The following is a 16,866-nucleotide window of genomic DNA, read 5'->3' on the forward strand; positions in this document are numbered from 1 at the left end:
CACCTTCCTTGCCATTCCTGTCTGCATCCCCCCAGTGATGACCACTTATGTTATGAATTAACTTGTGTCCCCCTATTAAAGTCCTAACCCCCAGTACCTCTGAATGTGGCCTTAAATGAAAATAAGCTGTTGGCAGTTGTGTGAGTTAAGATGAAGTAGACCTTAATCCAATATGACTGGTGTCCTTATGAAAGGGGGAAATATGGACGCAGAGACAGACATGCTTGGAGGGAGTATGATGTGAAGACACAGGGAGAACGCCATCTACAAACCAAGAAAAGAACTCCCGAGCTTACCAGAACTAGGGGAGAAGCCCAGAACAGATTCTCCCTCAGAAGGAGCCAACCCTGCCCATGCTTTGATTTCAGTCTTCTGGCCGCCAGAACTGTGAGAGAATACATTTCTGTTGCTTTAAGCCCCCTAGTTCGTGGTACTTTGCTATGGCAGCCCTAGGAAACTAATGCATCCTGTCAGTAGCAGTTGGTTCCAGTCTTGTTTTCTCCCAGCACGCCCATAATCAACTTCATGTCACCATCTGGGAGGTATCCACACCAGCTGGGCAACGACTGCGTCTCCACAGTTCCACCAGGGCTCTTTAGTCAGCTTCTAGATTTTGGTAACTCCGACGCCCCTTGTCCCCCAATTCCCAGGGATGGGAGCTGCTTCCTGCAATCGCTATTTTACTTCAATAATCTTTTTTCCCTTTTTCAGTTTCCCAACACCTATTTAACTAATTCCTTATATTTAATTTGCTCTGTGGAAATATGAAACAGCTACTCTTTATTTAACAATTAATTAATAAATAGAATTTCTTTATTTCTGACAAGACCCCAGAGTGATAACCATTTCATTCAGAGGAAAAGCCAAAGTCTGTAACATAGTTTATAAAATCCTATGCAATGCAGGACGCCAGCTACTTGTCTGCCCTCATTTCTTGTCATTTCCTCTATCACCCACTCGGCTCCAGCTGCATTGGTCTCTCTGCTAATCCTTAAACATACCAAGCATGCTTGCTTTATGGCCTTTGACTTGCTGTTCCCTGTGCTTACAGACATTAGCATCCATGTTTGTAAGTGAGCAGAGGCTCACTGCTTCAAGCCTCTGTCCAAGTATCTATGCCCCAGTCTCTGCCCGTACCTCAGGAGACTCCTTTCCTGACAATGTACAGTCACCCCTGGTATCCACAGGGGATTGGTTCCAGGATGCCTGGATACCAAAATCCATAGATTCTCAAGTCCTTTATACAAAATGGCATAGTATTTGCATATAACACATGCACATCCTCCCACAGACTTTAAATCATCTCGATTACTTATACTACTCAGTATAATGTAAATGCTATATAAATAGTTGCCGGCATGGCAACTTCAAGTTTTGTTTTTTGGAACTTTCTGGAATTTCTTAAAAATATTTTCAATGGCAATTAGTGGAATTCCCAGATGCAGAACCTGGAGATACAGACGGCCAACTATATATAAAATTACTATTTCTCTCAACCCCTGCACACTTTCCCCACGACCCCCTTTCTCTACAGCACTCATCTTCTGGCATACTCTAAAGCTACTTGCTATCTGCCTCTCCAGTGGAACACGAGCTCCATGAAAGAAATTTTGCTCTCTGATGTGTCCACAGCACCCAGAACAGGATCTGGCACCCAGCAGGTGTCAACTTCTGAAAGAAAGACTGAATAACTATAGAAAAACCCCTACAAGCAGCCCTACCATTGTCATCAGCGTACCTGAACTGTAACCAGTCTTTAGTTTTTGGGGTTTTTTTTGCGGTACGCGGGCCTCTCACTGTCGTGGCCTCTCCCGTTGCGGAGCACAGGCTCCGGACGCGCAGGCTCATTGGCCATGGCTCACGGGAGCAGCCGCTCCGCGGCATGTGGGATCTTCCTGGACCGGGGCACGAACCCGTGTCCCCTGCATCGGCAGGCGGACTCTCAACCACTGCGCCACCAGGGAAGCCCCCAGTCTTTAGTTTTTAAAGGATGTGTATTTATTCTTTAACTTTATTGGCTGCCCTTCCTTGGTGGACTCACACTTCGGTAACAATGTCTCCTGAAATTCCTTGGTGAGAGTGCACTTTCAGTGCGTCTTCTCTTCTGTTTAACAATTAAAATTTTTTATAATGCAAATGTTTCCTCTATTTAAAACCTTTAAAAAGTATTCATTCAAACAGGATTGGACAGTCAGCAGCATTTATCGAGAGGTCGGCGCTATACCACGCGACTGAATGAGACTGTCGAGATTGTGCTGGAGTGACCAACAAGGAAATGCAGTTCCTACCCACAGGGAGTTCACAGTTGCATGGATATTCAGCTCCCACGGATGAAGAAAAAACCTCAATTCCCGTTAACAATGCACAAATGAAAACAAAGAAAATAAGTGATTAGGTGAGAATCAATGGCTGAAATGCCATTCGAACTAAAATCCCTAGAAGTTGAGTGAAAAGCCAGGATTTAAAGAAAGAGACAAAGATCAATGAGGATAAGGTACTTGCAAAAGGAAATGACAAATGCATAAATATAACTTCATTAATTTCCTAGAGTCGATAAACTACCTTATGAGTTTGGCCTGTAGCCTCTCCTTTCTTAGTTATCTGTGCTTTCTTAGTTATCTGTGCTTTCCCTTAAATGTATCATATTCTATTCTGAATTCAATTGTTTCTGTACTTTAATTTTTTTAATTGAAGTATAGTTGATTTACAGTGTTGTGTTAGGTTTGGGTGTACAGCAAAGTGATTCAGTTATACATGAATATATATGTGTATATATATATTCTTTTTCATATTATTTTCCATTAGAGGTTATTACAAGATATTGAATATAGCTCCCTGTGCTATATAGTAGGTTCTTGTTGTTTATCTATTTCATATATAGTAGTATCTGTTAATCCCAAATTCCTAATTTATCCCTCCCCCCTTTTCCCCTTTGATAACCATAAATTTGTTTTCTATGTCTGTGAGTCTATTTCTGTTTTGTAAATAAGTTCATTTGTATTATTGTCTAGATTCCACATATAAGTGATATCGTATGATACTTGTCTTTCTCTCTGTCTGACTTACTTCACTTAGTATGATCATCTCTAGGTCCATCCCTGTTGCTGCACATGGCATGATTTCATTCTTTTTTCTGTACTTTAAATGGCAGGGAGGAGTCACTTCATACACTCCTTCCAGCGCATCCTTGGGTCCCAGCTGAAATGTCATTTTCACAGAGAGGCTTTTTCCAGTCACTTAATCTGAAATCGATGTGCCTTTGTTATTCTCCATCTTAGCATTTCTTTCATAGCCTTTACCGTAATTATTCAATCATAAGTTCACTTGTGACCTTACTAGATTGTCTTCCTTACTAGCTTATTAGCTATCTAGAGGCAGGGTGTTTGTACTACTTTTCATTACTGGGTACACATCGCTTAGCACAGTGGCTGGTGCTTAATACGTTTGTTGAAATAGAATTAAATAGCACATATTTCTGTGAAGTCCAGAAATCCATATATAAAACCAATTCGAATATCCAAAATCGTTTTATTTTAAACATTTACCAAATTTAAGTTTTGCTAACTTCTGATACACAGACATGTATATCTACATGACTGTTTATATATGCATATATACATATGTAATTCACATCTATGGTAATACTTTTAGCTTTACCTATGAAATTAATTTCAATTTGGGTCAAATATTTCATCTTTTGCAAGAAACCTAATTTGTTCATGAAAATCTTGAATCCATGGAGGTAAGGAATAGAATCCTGGGTAGGACTGGGATATGGGAGCAGGGTGGTCAGACATGCCACGAGCCCATACAGGGTGCATTGGTGCAGATTAGAAAAAGGAGCCACATCATCTGGGCAGACACGGCCATGCACCAATAAACTCAGCTTGGTGAGTGGAGCAGGCCTTCAGCTCCCATTCCCTGACACAGCTGGATGTCTTGCCCTGGGTACAACTGGCATGTAGGTGGCAGTCCTAGAGGGACGGCTCAGTGATGGTGCAAGCAGAAGATGGTGTTCTGGCCACCCTTGTACAGCTCCATTCCTTGCTAGACTGATTTAATTTGTCTGGAGGAGGTTGGTTGGGTAGGGGTCTTTTCTTCTCACCACTTCTGATGATTTAGCTGAAGGAGATCTCCCCGATTGAAAAAGTCCATTTTTCAGGTTCAAGTGTGCAGATGGCCATGCAGCCTCCAAGTGGGCTTTCATGGTTTAATCTTAGGAAATAGCCCAGTGTTGATTCTTGATTCCTAAAAAGAAATATGCTGTCAATCTGGCTGTAGATGAGCTTTGCAATTTCCCTCTGCAAAAAACGAATTGGAAGTTAGTTCACTTATATAACACTGCTTAGTGACTATTTGGAAATTCTATCAGTGGCGCTGAAAATAAATGCAGCTAACTCATCAGTGACCCGATTTATGGACTGGCGTGACGAAGAGCAGATGGGATCAGTTCTAGCTCCCATGGATCAAGAAGGAACAAGTCTGTCTCATTTCAGTAATCATTCATAAACTCTATATCTTTAACTTAGGGTCACAGTTTATAACATCTGCATAATTTTTAAAACCAAAATTAATTTACCTTTAAATGTCCTTAGTCTTTAAGTATGAACCATAAGGAAGGCCTGTTCCAAAACTAAGATGAATTCATCACTTGGGGTGGGAGCTCATAGCACTGAAATAGAATTTTTAAAGGATTTTTTTTATTTTGGAAAAACAACGTAAAACTGGTGTTTGGGAATAAAGCTTTAGATAGTGGAAAGCAACCTAGATTGGGCCCCTGGTTTTTAAACTACCTAATTAGACGAGATTGTACAAGTCATATAATCTCGATGGGATTCACTTATAGGTTTGTTTATTAAATAAGAGTTTAAAGTTTTAAAGTCTTTCTAGCTCTATGATTTTCTTTATATTAAAAAGTCTTCACATCAGTTAGAATGTCAGATAAAGCAGTCTGTGGGATCAGAAGAAGCATTTGCGATCACAAGCATACAGAAGTCTTGTGTATACAACGGCCCCTGGGAGAAATGTTAAGTAAGTCATAGGGGTCCTACAATGAGCTCAGGTCTGGACTGAATATCTCAGCAGATTCTTCTCAGCTATTCTAATCTGTCACCTCTTTTGGGAAAAACCTAGCTCCACTAGTAAATCCAGGCCCAGGAAGAGAAAGGGGCAGAAGCCTTATCTAGCCACTGCGACCACTTTAACAATAAGCAGTTTAATCAGCTATCCTCACCCACGGTCACCAACTTTTACATTAGCTTGGTGAAATCTGTGCCTGAAGAGTGAAGCAAATCCAAATATGGTGAATGTTCCTCCATTGCCAAAATGAGAAAACGGCCTTATCTCCTCTTCAGAACCCATCTACCAGAAAGTCAGCTCCCCTGTTAAATATTCAAGTGGGCAGAAAGCACATTTTGTGATGCAACCCCATAGAGACTCCTCTTGATGCCAGCTTGCGGGGATCCAATCAATGCCAAGTCACCACTCTTGATAAGGCACAAATCACTTTAGAAACACCTTCTTTGCGCAGACTTTGTCTAGCGGGAGTGGGGGGAGCGATTTAACTTATTTAGGTACCCGGGATACGTAGCGCATCCCGCTCATCGACGCCTGCAAACCCACTACTAATTCTTCGTCCAGAGCTGATGTCTCTGTGTTTACACCCCTGCGGAAATCTCCTCAGGATTTTTTTTTTCATTTAAAATGAATGCTGAGTCCAAGGCCAGCTTCTTCTCCGTTCCTCCACCTGGGGCAGGGGAACCTGCGTTCCTGCTTTCCCGGGGAGGCACCAGCGGGGCCCGGCTAAGTTCCAGGGCACAGGTGGGGCCCTCGAACGGGGCGTCTGGGGCCAGCCCGCCCAGGACCCAGGCGAGAGCAACCCTTCCAGGAGGCCCCGACACCCCACCTCACGCACACGCGCTTGTGCCACTCCAAGAGCGCGCAGAACTTAGGCAAGGATGGCTACATCTTCTCGGCACGGTCTTCAAACCACCTCCACATACTCAGCAGCTTGCAACATCTGGGCTGTTGCCCCCGTCTCTCAGTCAGACCCCCAGGACGATTTTTAGCGGCTCGAGCTTCACTCTGGAAATCACCGGGGTCTGGGGGAGTCCAAGCGGGCCAGGGGAGGGAAAGCTCCCTCCCGCCAACTCCAGCCCACTCGGCTCATCCTCCCTCCCGGGAGAGGCGCGGACAGGGACCGGGGCAGGGGAGGCCCTGGAAGGGTCCCCTCCCCTCTCGCCTCCCACAGCCCTCTCTTACTCACTTTCTCTCGGCGCCTCAGCGCGGCCGCCTCACGCCCGGGGTCGCACGGAGGGGCTGCGCGAGGAGCGAGGAGCGGGCGGGGAGCCACCGGGCCGCGCCCCAGTCCTAGGCGGGCCGCCGGGGGCACCAGGGCCGTGCACGCCCCCACCCGGACGGCGCGGCCAAGCGGGCGCGCGGCGTCCCGCGCCCTCCAGGCTGGCTCCGAGGACTCCGCCGGGCCCTCCCCCTCCGCCCGCCGCCACGGCCCGCGGCCCTCCCCACCGCACCCCGGAGGCCGCCGGGGCCAACCCCTCCCCTCCCCCCAACCCGGGCGGGGGCGCGCGAGCAGCGGTGACGTCAAGGGGCGCGCGGTGGCAGCACCTCCCCGCGCGCTAGTTAAAAAGAAGAAGAAAAGAGGGAACGAAACATGAGAGGCTGTGTGAGAAGCTGCAGCCGCCGGCAGAGGAGACCTCAGCATCATCTAGAGCCCAGCGCTGGCCCTGCCTCCGCCTGCCCCGCCGCCGCCGCCGCCGCCGTTTCTGTTCCTGCTACTACTGTCTCACCTAAACAACCCCCGTTACACGGACAAGTGAACCTCTGTGGCCGTCTTCTCCTCCTCTTCTACCTCCTTCTCTTCCAACTCCTTCCCCTCTTCCCACTCCTCAGCCGCAGCAGAAAGCCCCCCACCCAACTGACACTGGCACCACCGCAAACGGTGTCAACCGCACTTTATCTCGGTCCTCGGGCTCCCCTGAGGCATTGGGCCCATCGCCTCGTCTTTTATTTTTTGCAAAGTTGCATCGCTCTACATCTTCTCGCCCCCGCCACCTCTCTCTGCCTCTCGAGTGTCCTGTCGCCCCGCAGCCTCCTCCTGGAGCTGCGCCCTAGTGCCCCTGCTGGGCAGTGGCCTTACCCCCCCTTCCTCCCGCGCCCAGCCCCTGCCGCGCGGGGCAGGCGATGCTGAAGATGCTCTCTTTTAAGCTGCTGCTGTTAGCCGTGGCTCTGGGCTTCTTTGAAGGAGATGCTAAGTTTGGGGAAAGAAGCGAAGGGAGCGGAGCGAGGAGGAGAAGGTGCCTGAATGGGAACCCTCCGAAGCGCCTGAAAAGGAGAGATAGGCGGATGATGTCCCAGCTGGAGCTGCTGAGTGGGGGAGAGATGCTGTGCGGTGGCTTCTACCCTCGGCTGTCCTGCTGTCTGCGGAGTGACAGCCCCGGGCTGGGGCGCCTGGATAGCAAGGTAGGCACGCACCCGCCTCGCAGCTGCGAGATTGGCATACTGGCTGGGTGGGGTGCCTTGTGGCTCCGGCAGTGCTGGTGACTGGAAGAGGGGCGAAACTTCTCTGGGGAGTTCTTTTCGATAACTTTTCTAAAGGGCTAGCGTGATTCGTTTGTGTGTTCCTCTGGGGTGCGCAGATACCTCTCCCGCCCCCAAGAGTCTCCGGTCGGGATGCTGTGCAAAACTGCCTGTCTCAGAAAAGAGAAGCTTCTGTGGTACCCGCATTCTGGGCTGGGTAAATATTTTATAAGAATCGCGATTAACAGTGTGTTTTGGATCGAATCGGGCATTGGTTGCGGTAAAACTGTAAATGAAGGTGGCTGTGGTTTCTGGTTTATTTTTTTCTAGGGTAAAAAGATTTGTGCAGTTTCTCCACGTGCTCGGTTAGAGAGAGGATTGAATCGTAAAGGATGTTGAAGCACGGTTGGTTTATGATCCCCAGCCCCGTCAGAGGCGGGGTGTCTTGCATTACAATAGTTAAACAGCGAAAAGGAACTCCTGGTATTCCAGTTTAGAACCCAAAAATTGGCGAAAGATTTTGCTGAGGCATGTTTATCACGTAAAACCGAGGCGATTCTCCTGTCACGTTTTGTAACATTATAAATTCGGGTTTTCAGTAGTAGTTAGTTGTCTAGGAAGATCTTCTCCAGAAACTTGTTTTAGGGGTAATGGCATTTACATTTTCCCGATGTTAATAAGTTTAAACAAATATGAAAATAGTGTTGGTTGGGTGTAAAGACATGCTTATATTTGAGTTTGCAACATTTTTCTTGCCCTGGGTTGCAGTAATGTGTGTTCTCTACTGCATTCCAAGGAAAGACTCCGGGGATCAGTCATTAACAATCCCTGCGCGTGAAATAAACAATCAGGTGTCTTTGCCCCCCACCCTTCCCCCATTTTAGGTTTAATTAAGAATTCCTCTGTTACAACACTGCAGTTGTCAAGGTCTGAGAGACTCTTGGAAAACTTCTGCTTCAGTCTTGCTGGCCCAGGCATTAAAAAAAAAAAAAAAAAAACCCAGGCTGAATCTAATTTTTATGCTCAGTTCACGGTAGATTTCACTCTATTCTCATGTAAACAGCTCCTACGAATCAACATATGTGTCTGGGTGGTATCTCTCACTTTGTTTTGTAACAAAAAGCCATATTGCATCATTTAATTTGCTCAAGTCATGCAAATAGGAAAAAATCAATAGGACAAAAAGGGGTCGACTTACCCTCTTCCCCACTAAACTGCTGCCCACACACAGAGTCCTGTTGCTTATGGCAAAAGAATAACAACAACACCATTGTGTTTGTTAGTTGGTTCACTAATGGGTGAAACTAGAGAACATCATTCTCTTTCAGTCCCCAGCTCTGTCCAAATGTTCATGCCTTTTGAGGGAGCATTTGTCCAACTCCCTCTATTCCCAGCTGAGTGAGAACTGTCTTGCTGCAGGTTTTCAGCTGTAACTCTCTCTTTATTCTTACCACATGCAGCAGTAGTCTGAGATTCAGGGAACAGATATTCCCGCATTTTGTTCCAAACAATGTCATTAAGCTCCTGTGTTGTAATTGAATTAAAGTACAAAATCGCTACATTCACATCAGCTCCAGGGTTTTTACCAGGAGCCGGACAGAACCAGGAAATTGAGAGAAAGGATTCGAAATATTTGGCATTAAGCCTCCCCGTGTGCAATATACGCTATGAGTGTACCAATGATCCGCAGACCCCTGCAATACTGAACTCTTCCAGGTACAGGAGGAGTGAAAACTTTTTCTTAACTAAATGTAGTGGGGAGCTGGGTGGGGGGCGCTGAGACTGAGGGGAGTTATAACCCTTAAGATAAATTATATAAATTTTTAAAAAAAAATCATTCTTTAGGAATCATTCTGCCACGTTAGCTATCCACATTCCTTTCTGTTTTATGTGCTTCCAATCTCCAACAAACCCCTACTCATTTGGAAAATGTGTCTGAATTAAATTTGGTACACTAGACTTTGCTGGTTCCATTACGAGTGGTTTATAAACCAACAATACTCAAATTGTTCCAATCAGGGATTTGATATAGTTATGCATATGCATTCTTGACCCATGTTAGTTCTCAAGTTTTAATAGTTTTTAAAACATGTTATTTTACAATAAACTTCAGTGTTTCCCTTTTTTCCCCCTAAGCCTTCCTGGCTTATAATATATGTTAGGGTCTTATTTCATAATGTGTGTGCAGGAGAGATGATGGCTATTTGAAAGGGCCCTTTTTTTGTTCATGAAAAAAGAAAATTTCCCCAGAAAGGTTTCTGCAACTTTTCAAGAAACTACAGGAGTAGCTTTTTCCTAAGTGAAGAAACTTCACAGACAAATAGATAGTAGCAAACTGGGTAGAATATTGATCATGCTTAGCTGTGCGATTAAGTCCAGTTTCCAGGCTAACCCATTTTCTTTAATATGTAATGAACTATTGAATGTGATTGAGTTCAATTCTTTAGCCATGGTATTATTCTTCTAAGTTATTCTATATTTTCATTTCTTTGTATATTTTAATAGTTTTTTGTACTGTAACGAGATGGTTAACTACTGTTACAAGTAAGTACTGCTAATATCTAGCAAGTTATATTGTCTTAGCAATATTTTTGCAGCTGCTAAATACAAGATGCTAAAAGGATCTAATTCCCATTAGCCAAATTGAATCTGCAACCAACTGAAATACCCCCATTTCTAAAACTTAACTTGTAGCCACACAGGCATAGAAGCTCTCTCTACCTTGGGTGGTTTCACAGCCAAAGCTGTCAAGGAATGGGTGAAAAGTAATTGTTTTCAAGTGTGCCCTTTTACAATCATTTGTTTGCTCTGGCTCTTTCAGGGACAAAGGCTATTGTTGAACACATCCAACTAAACAAATAACTCATCCTGGGGTCCCTTTAACAGCTGCCTTAGTACAATGATCTATTTACATATTAGCCTAAAATTGAAACTGAACTCTTTAATGACATAATCCAGCACTACAGTCCAGAGACGCATGTGTTCTACCCAACAGCTGAACAACCTTGTAGGCATATGAGTTTTAGAAATAACTTTTTGTGTACCAAGTGATCTTAAGGCGTCATCTTAATATACTGTCCTGTATTTTCTCCTTTTGTCCCCTCATCGAACCCATGTGGGTGCCTTTTTATCCTCTCTCTTTAGTTACTTGATAAATAAAGAGAAATACAGAAGGTCTCTGTCACCCATTTTACTGTTTGTTGATAAACTGTAGTTGTAGGCCACGCTTCACTGTGTATTCCAGGATTTATCTTACCTTCCTTGTATGGGTTTTACTTTCATGTGGCTGAAGATTAGAGGATGACCTGCCAGATGTTATAAATTAGTCAGCAACAGCCACAATCATCACTAGGCACACTGTAATAATGATTCGAAGTTTTACATGATTTCCAAAGTATATTTAGTTTAAACTGCTATAATTTGATGGTTTCATATATGGCTTTTAAAAATTGAAACAGGATATTAGCTTAAATTTCTTCTTAAGATTGATGACATTGTCAGACATAAAGTTAAGGACCTGTATAGACACAGACACTTAGGCAAAAAAGAAGAAAAAAATACCCTACCCACAGCAGCACTCATCTGTCTAAAACAGCGCTGCAGCTTGGGCTGAGTCAGTTTAATTGACTTCAGTAAGACTATTGGTTCATTGAAACCAAAGCCAGAATGATGGCTCTATCTATCTTCAAATAGGTATTTACACTGCAGACCTCACACAGAGCAAAATGTTACCATTCTGCTGGGTTGGAACAGCATGAAACTTTACAAAGAATAATATTATACTTGATTTCAGATAATTTATTGAATCCTATTTCTGCACTTTTGATGAGAGATCTTGTGGCCAGGACACATTCCAAAAATTGTAAAAGACAAAATTCTTGAGGCCCTAAAATCAAGCTCTTCCTGGATAGCAGCTGGGAGAGTATATGGGGATCATTTTGTTTCAGCTATAAAAAAATCGAAGCATGCATGTTCTCCATAAAACCAAAGGTAATTACATTCCAGTTTTTCCGCCAGTAAAAGCGGTGGCTTCAGCATCCTGCAGTTGTTTTGTTCTTAGTGGACTGCCGTATGATAAACAAACAGAACAAAGTTGAACAGTATTAATATTGAATAGATCTGGTGAGGTCTGCCAGAGTATGGACAACAAAAGACATTTAAAACATTCTTGGAATGCAAATTCTAAGTGTCTGGTGTATGTTTCCCCTTAGAAAACTTTAACCATTTAAGCTATTGTCATTTAAATAAATTGGTAAAAATCAAAATGCAAACATAATTGTGATTAATAATAACTTTTCTGAATATTGTAGATAGTTACGACTCATCATATTTATACACATTTTTTTTTTTTTCCAAAACAGGGTAGCTTCTATTGGACATTTAAAATTTCAGCATGCCTTGTATTCAACAATTTTTTTTAGTTGCTTTGCTCTTTCAGGTCCAAATTTTGTGATCACTTAGAATATCTTTATCCTAAAAAATAGAAGCCATGTGATTCACTCAATTTACTCAAAATAGAATCTCAACTTAAGAATGAAATATTTGCTTTAAGCAGTGATCTATAGAGCTTAAAATGTTAATTTCAGTTCATAGTTCTAAAGAAATAATTAAGTATAAACATAGTTATATAAACCGGGAAAACATAAAATTCAGTCCCATGATGGTGTTTTTTAATACCATATGGTGTTTTTTAATATGAAAAATCAATGCTTAATTTAGACAGCACTGCATTTCACATCTCAAATATTGTGCTGATATTCTATATTTATATTTATTAGAGGACGTCCTGAAGTCAGTTTTTTAAAGTTAGTACTAGACACTGAAACCGATTTTATCTGCAAAGTACTAATCTCAATGAATCAATAACTCTCAAATTAGTCTTATTGATATAAAAGACATAATAATGCTGTATAAACAAAGATAAAAGTATGCCCTTTTTCACTGAAACTCACTAAGTACAATACAAAATCACTTTTATTAAACTCTTGTGTTTTTCGTGCATATAACATACCTGAGGAACTAGTTAGAACATTTTTCCTGGCTAAAATACAATGAATAATAAAAATTGGTCTTAAACCTGTTTGACGCAGCTTCGGGTATTATTTTTATAGAACATGAAATGGCGATATTTCCGCCCCCCCCCTTTAGAAAACTTTCCCTATGCAATCTGTGTATTGAAAATTAATTAAAATGAGAACAATGTAATTCAAGTAATATCTTTGAGAATGTCGTTAGGAATTTCAGGAGTGAAATAGATTTTTACCCAAGACACAAATAAGCCATGTCTTAAAAGTTGCTTTACATACAGTGGGATAAAGGTATTTGGAGTTTTAAAGTTAAATTATCAGTCAGTGTATACTTTGAGGCAGAGTAAGAAAAAGGGTTAAAATATATAATTGTCATTTAATTTTTCACACCTGAAGGACAGATAAACAGACTTGGATTTGCAAGAGTAAGAAGCATGTCTGTGCATCCCTACCCTTTGCCCTCCCATCCCAACCCAAGAGACTGCACTTGTGTCCTTATAAAGGCATACTGTATTGTGACTTGGTGATTCTTTGCAGACAACAGCTAAATGACACTTTTCTCTTTCCATGATGACCGAAAAACATAACTAAACCTAACTTCACGGAACTCAAAAGAAGTTTGTTTCTGATTTATGGCTTTCAGATGTTTTCTGTTACCAACAACACAGAATGCGGGAAGTTACTGGAGGAAATCAAATGTGCACTTTGCTCTCCACATTCTCAGAGCCTGTTCTACTCACCTGAGACAGAATCCTTGGAAAGAGACCTGGCACTTCCCCTGCTGTGCAAAGACTATTGCAAAGAATTCTTTTATACTTGCCGAGGCCATGTTCCAGGTAAAAAAAAAAGATACATTAAATCAACTACTGCGGAATAGCTTCCCAAGATACCTGTTCCTAAATGCTTGCTTAGGAGAGTGTAAAATGTATCTGCCTTTCACAGTATCTATTTTTACCTCATAATTAACTGTTCCAAACTTGGAACCTTTTACTGCTGCTCAAATTGCTGCTGTCATTTCAGCCTACAAACAATACATTGTTTTGTTGAAGTGTTTAACATTTCTTGTTAAATGGATAATACAGTTGGTAATCTTTACACAGCTGGATTATCAGCACAAATCTCTTGTTGGTGTCTTTAGTCATCAGCGTTGATATCAAGACAGCTTCCCCTTCTACACAGCTGATACATAAGTGCAGATTATACACTGACTTTTAAGGTATTTCCTTAAATAAAATATAATTCAAAAGGCCCCAAAAAGTAACACCTTACAAATCATTTTCATATATAATGACTAATTTGCTTCTCATAAACCCTGTGAGGTAGATAGGAAAGGTCTGGTCATTTCCATTTGACAGATGAGGAAAACTGAGCCTCAGGAGAAGTTAAATGCCGTTACCAAACTTGTACTATGAGAAAGTGATAGGCTAAAAGAAGTTCAAGTTCTTATGCTTATAATGTCCCAGATATACCTGGTCACTATCGTCTTTTGGACCCTAATAAACATATAGGCTCTTGGGCATTGATTACTTTTACCATCAGAAGCTTGTAAACCTTGGTGGTTGTTGCTTTAGGTTGGAAGAATCAACACAGAGGTAGAAACGAATTTAACGAGTCCGATTCTGTTTAGTTAGGCAGTGTCACCCACAAACAAATCTACTGAAACTAACAGTTTATAAAACTCAATGGCACTGAAGGACAAGGCAAGCTTTAAGAACTGTAGGATGCACTTGGAGAATTTTTTTTAACTGCTATGGACATTTTACTTTTTTCTCTGACCCAGAAAAGTGTAGATTTTTGTATTTTTTATAGAGCTCTCCTAATAGCCTAAGAAAACATTTTGACTAGGGTTGCTTGCTTCCTTTGGTGTACCATAACAAGTATCTAAACCCATTCAATGTGAAAATATTATTATTGTTTTTTTTAACTACAGCCATGTTTCTAAGGCTTTCCTTAAACCAGCTGTTTCTTTCTCTTTATCACATTCCCCAAAGCAAAGTAGAATAGGTCACGGTTGCCTAGATGGCCTGCCGAGAAGCGATAACAGATTAGGTCCCATAAAGTTTTGCTGCAAATTTCCAGTCTGCAAGGTTTGCCTTTACCACTATAACTTGAAAATGGTATTGACAGTGGGCATTTTTATCTACCTTTATCTACTTGCGATAAATACCACTAGGCTGGATTTAGAGACTCATCTGTGGGGTGCTTCCTATATTTGAAGGTATTTTAGCTTCCAGAACAAACAACAAAAAGCAATATCCACTGAAAGAGAGAACACAGCAAACAACTCAGGAGCCAGAGCTGCAAGCACCTCACTCCCCAGATCAACATATGTGGTGACGAATGACAAATTTATTTTTCTACAAAGTTTGTATATATGTAAAACTGCTGAAGTGCATCAAGATGTCAAGTGCTTTTGGTGGCCACCCAGGCTGCCTTGAAAGATAACCAGATGAAAGCTCCACTCCAGTGGTGGGTGGAGCAGCAAGGCTACTTTTCAGGGCCAGGCCAGCAGGCTTTAGCAACGAGCAGAGGGGGCTTCCTCTGCATCCATCAAATGCTAATAATTGCTCTAAATACTTGTCCCAAAAGTGAGCTGTAATAACACACTCTTTGTGTTACTTAGGTTGATCAGTTTGTTAGCCAGACTGATCCTTGGCGCGTAGGTTACCATTCCCTAAAGTACGATGAATCAGATGATAATCCTCCCCTCGGCCCTGGCCCCCAGCACAGAAGGCTCTTTAGAATTCTAGAACACTCGTTTTTCAGAAATTGCTCAAAATTTGTAATAATTTCACCTTCTTAAGTCTATTTAATGACATGGATTGCTTTTCTCCGAAGTTTGAAATTGTGAAAAACAGCTACTTTGTGATTCTATTTTTTTTTTTTTTTTTTTACTATCGTCATTGTTAGCCTCATCTTTCTGCAAATCAAAAACATGAAGAGGAAGGGACCTTAAGGGTTGTAGTTTGCTAAGAGAAGGGAACTGCTGAAAGGGGTTGAAAGAGTGAAAATAATTCTAGACACATCTTCATTTCTTCCCCCACTGCTCAATACGTAAAGAATTAAACACATAAACGGTCTATCCCTTTGCTTCAGCCTCTTGGCTTTAAGAAAGTGCCACTCACTTTGGGATACACGTATACCTGAAAGACAGCTACTCTCTAGAAACTTTAATTCAGAAACATTCATGGTCTGCTTATTTCCACAAAAATGAAAAAAGGAAGTTAAAAATCACTACAGTGAGGGTACACTAGAGTTTTATTAATCATAATATTCTCCTGTTGTGACTTTACTTAGGGAGATAAACTCTTAAAACTTCTAAAAAAAAATACCCAAATTTCATTTAAAAAAAAACCCACAGGAACTGTTTTCTCAATACCATGGGTCTCGTCTTTTGCCTGAATTATGATGAACAGAGGAGATGCTTTACTGTTCACTAAATGATGGCCTAATAAATACCCTCTGTGGAAAGGATAGGAAAGGACATCTCTGGGCCTTGCTTCTCCCTTTATACGTGTTATCATAGTGATTTTTATCACTCTTGGACCATCATATCTCAGCTGTAGGTTATGGTAGTGTGAAATATCTGTCTGTACACAATTAGTTCAATTGGTTTAATCCCATTGCTAAAGAGGCCAAGGTCAAGAATTTGATTCCACTGAGTTTCTCGAGTCCACAGCCACTCCTGACCCAGTCAGATATCTTACACGTGTGTCTCATTAGTTCCCAAGAGAACAAACCAGAGCAGATACATGAATACACCAAAGTCTACTCCCTCTGCTAGAAAATGCTCTCTAGTGCAAGCCTTACAGATGGTAGGGTTTTTTCATTTTTTCTTTATCATGATGAACAGCATATATAATGAGGAAAAAATAACTTTTCTGTAGCATACATGCTCAGAGAAAAGCTAGAGCTTAGAAAACTGCACAGAGAATATTTATTTACATGTCAGTATTTTATAGGGTGCTTTGTGGTATAGGAGGACTGGGTTAATGATCCAGGAGAAGAGTTACAGTTCCAAAACATTTGATAAATTATCAGGAGTTATTAAAAAATTACAGCTGCTGGAATCATCCGTGTACTTCCATTGTTAGTGGACTTCATCATATTATGGTGATCCAGGGTGAGCTGCACACCTTCAGTAAAATGCTCTTCAGTGTTTCCTTCCAAACAGAAGGGTACCATTCGGTAAATTATATCCTCCCTGACAATAAATGTTAGCCCTATGTCCTGAAACCAGATCTCTTTTAGTTCTTCACAGGAAAATATATCTTACTCATCCCTGCTTATAAAATCGGGTCAT

The 16,866-nt window shown here is 41.9% G+C and overlaps 1 protein-coding gene across 1 annotated transcript in view; it reads left to right on the forward strand.

Moving 5' to 3' along the window:
* The first annotated feature begins 6,539 nt into the window (after positions 1-6,539).
* HHIP (hedgehog interacting protein) overlaps positions 6,540-16,866 on the forward strand; it is an 88,607-nt gene continuing 78,280 nt past the window's right edge. Inside the window, exons 1-2 of the mRNA XM_029235918.1 lie at positions 6,540-7,479; positions 13,207-13,399. Coding sequence (XP_029091751.1) covers positions 7,201-7,479; positions 13,207-13,399 — 472 coding nt within the window. The 5' untranslated portion in view covers positions 6,540-7,200. The remainder of the gene's footprint in view (positions 7,480-13,206; positions 13,400-16,866) is intronic.

Source organism: Monodon monoceros, unplaced genomic scaffold (assembly GCF_005190385.1).
Source record: "Monodon monoceros isolate NGI ecotype Baffin Bay Population unplaced genomic scaffold, NGI_Narwhal_1 Super_Scaffold_20, whole genome shotgun sequence".
Lineage (NCBI taxonomy): Eukaryota > Metazoa > Chordata > Mammalia > Artiodactyla > Monodontidae > Monodon > Monodon monoceros.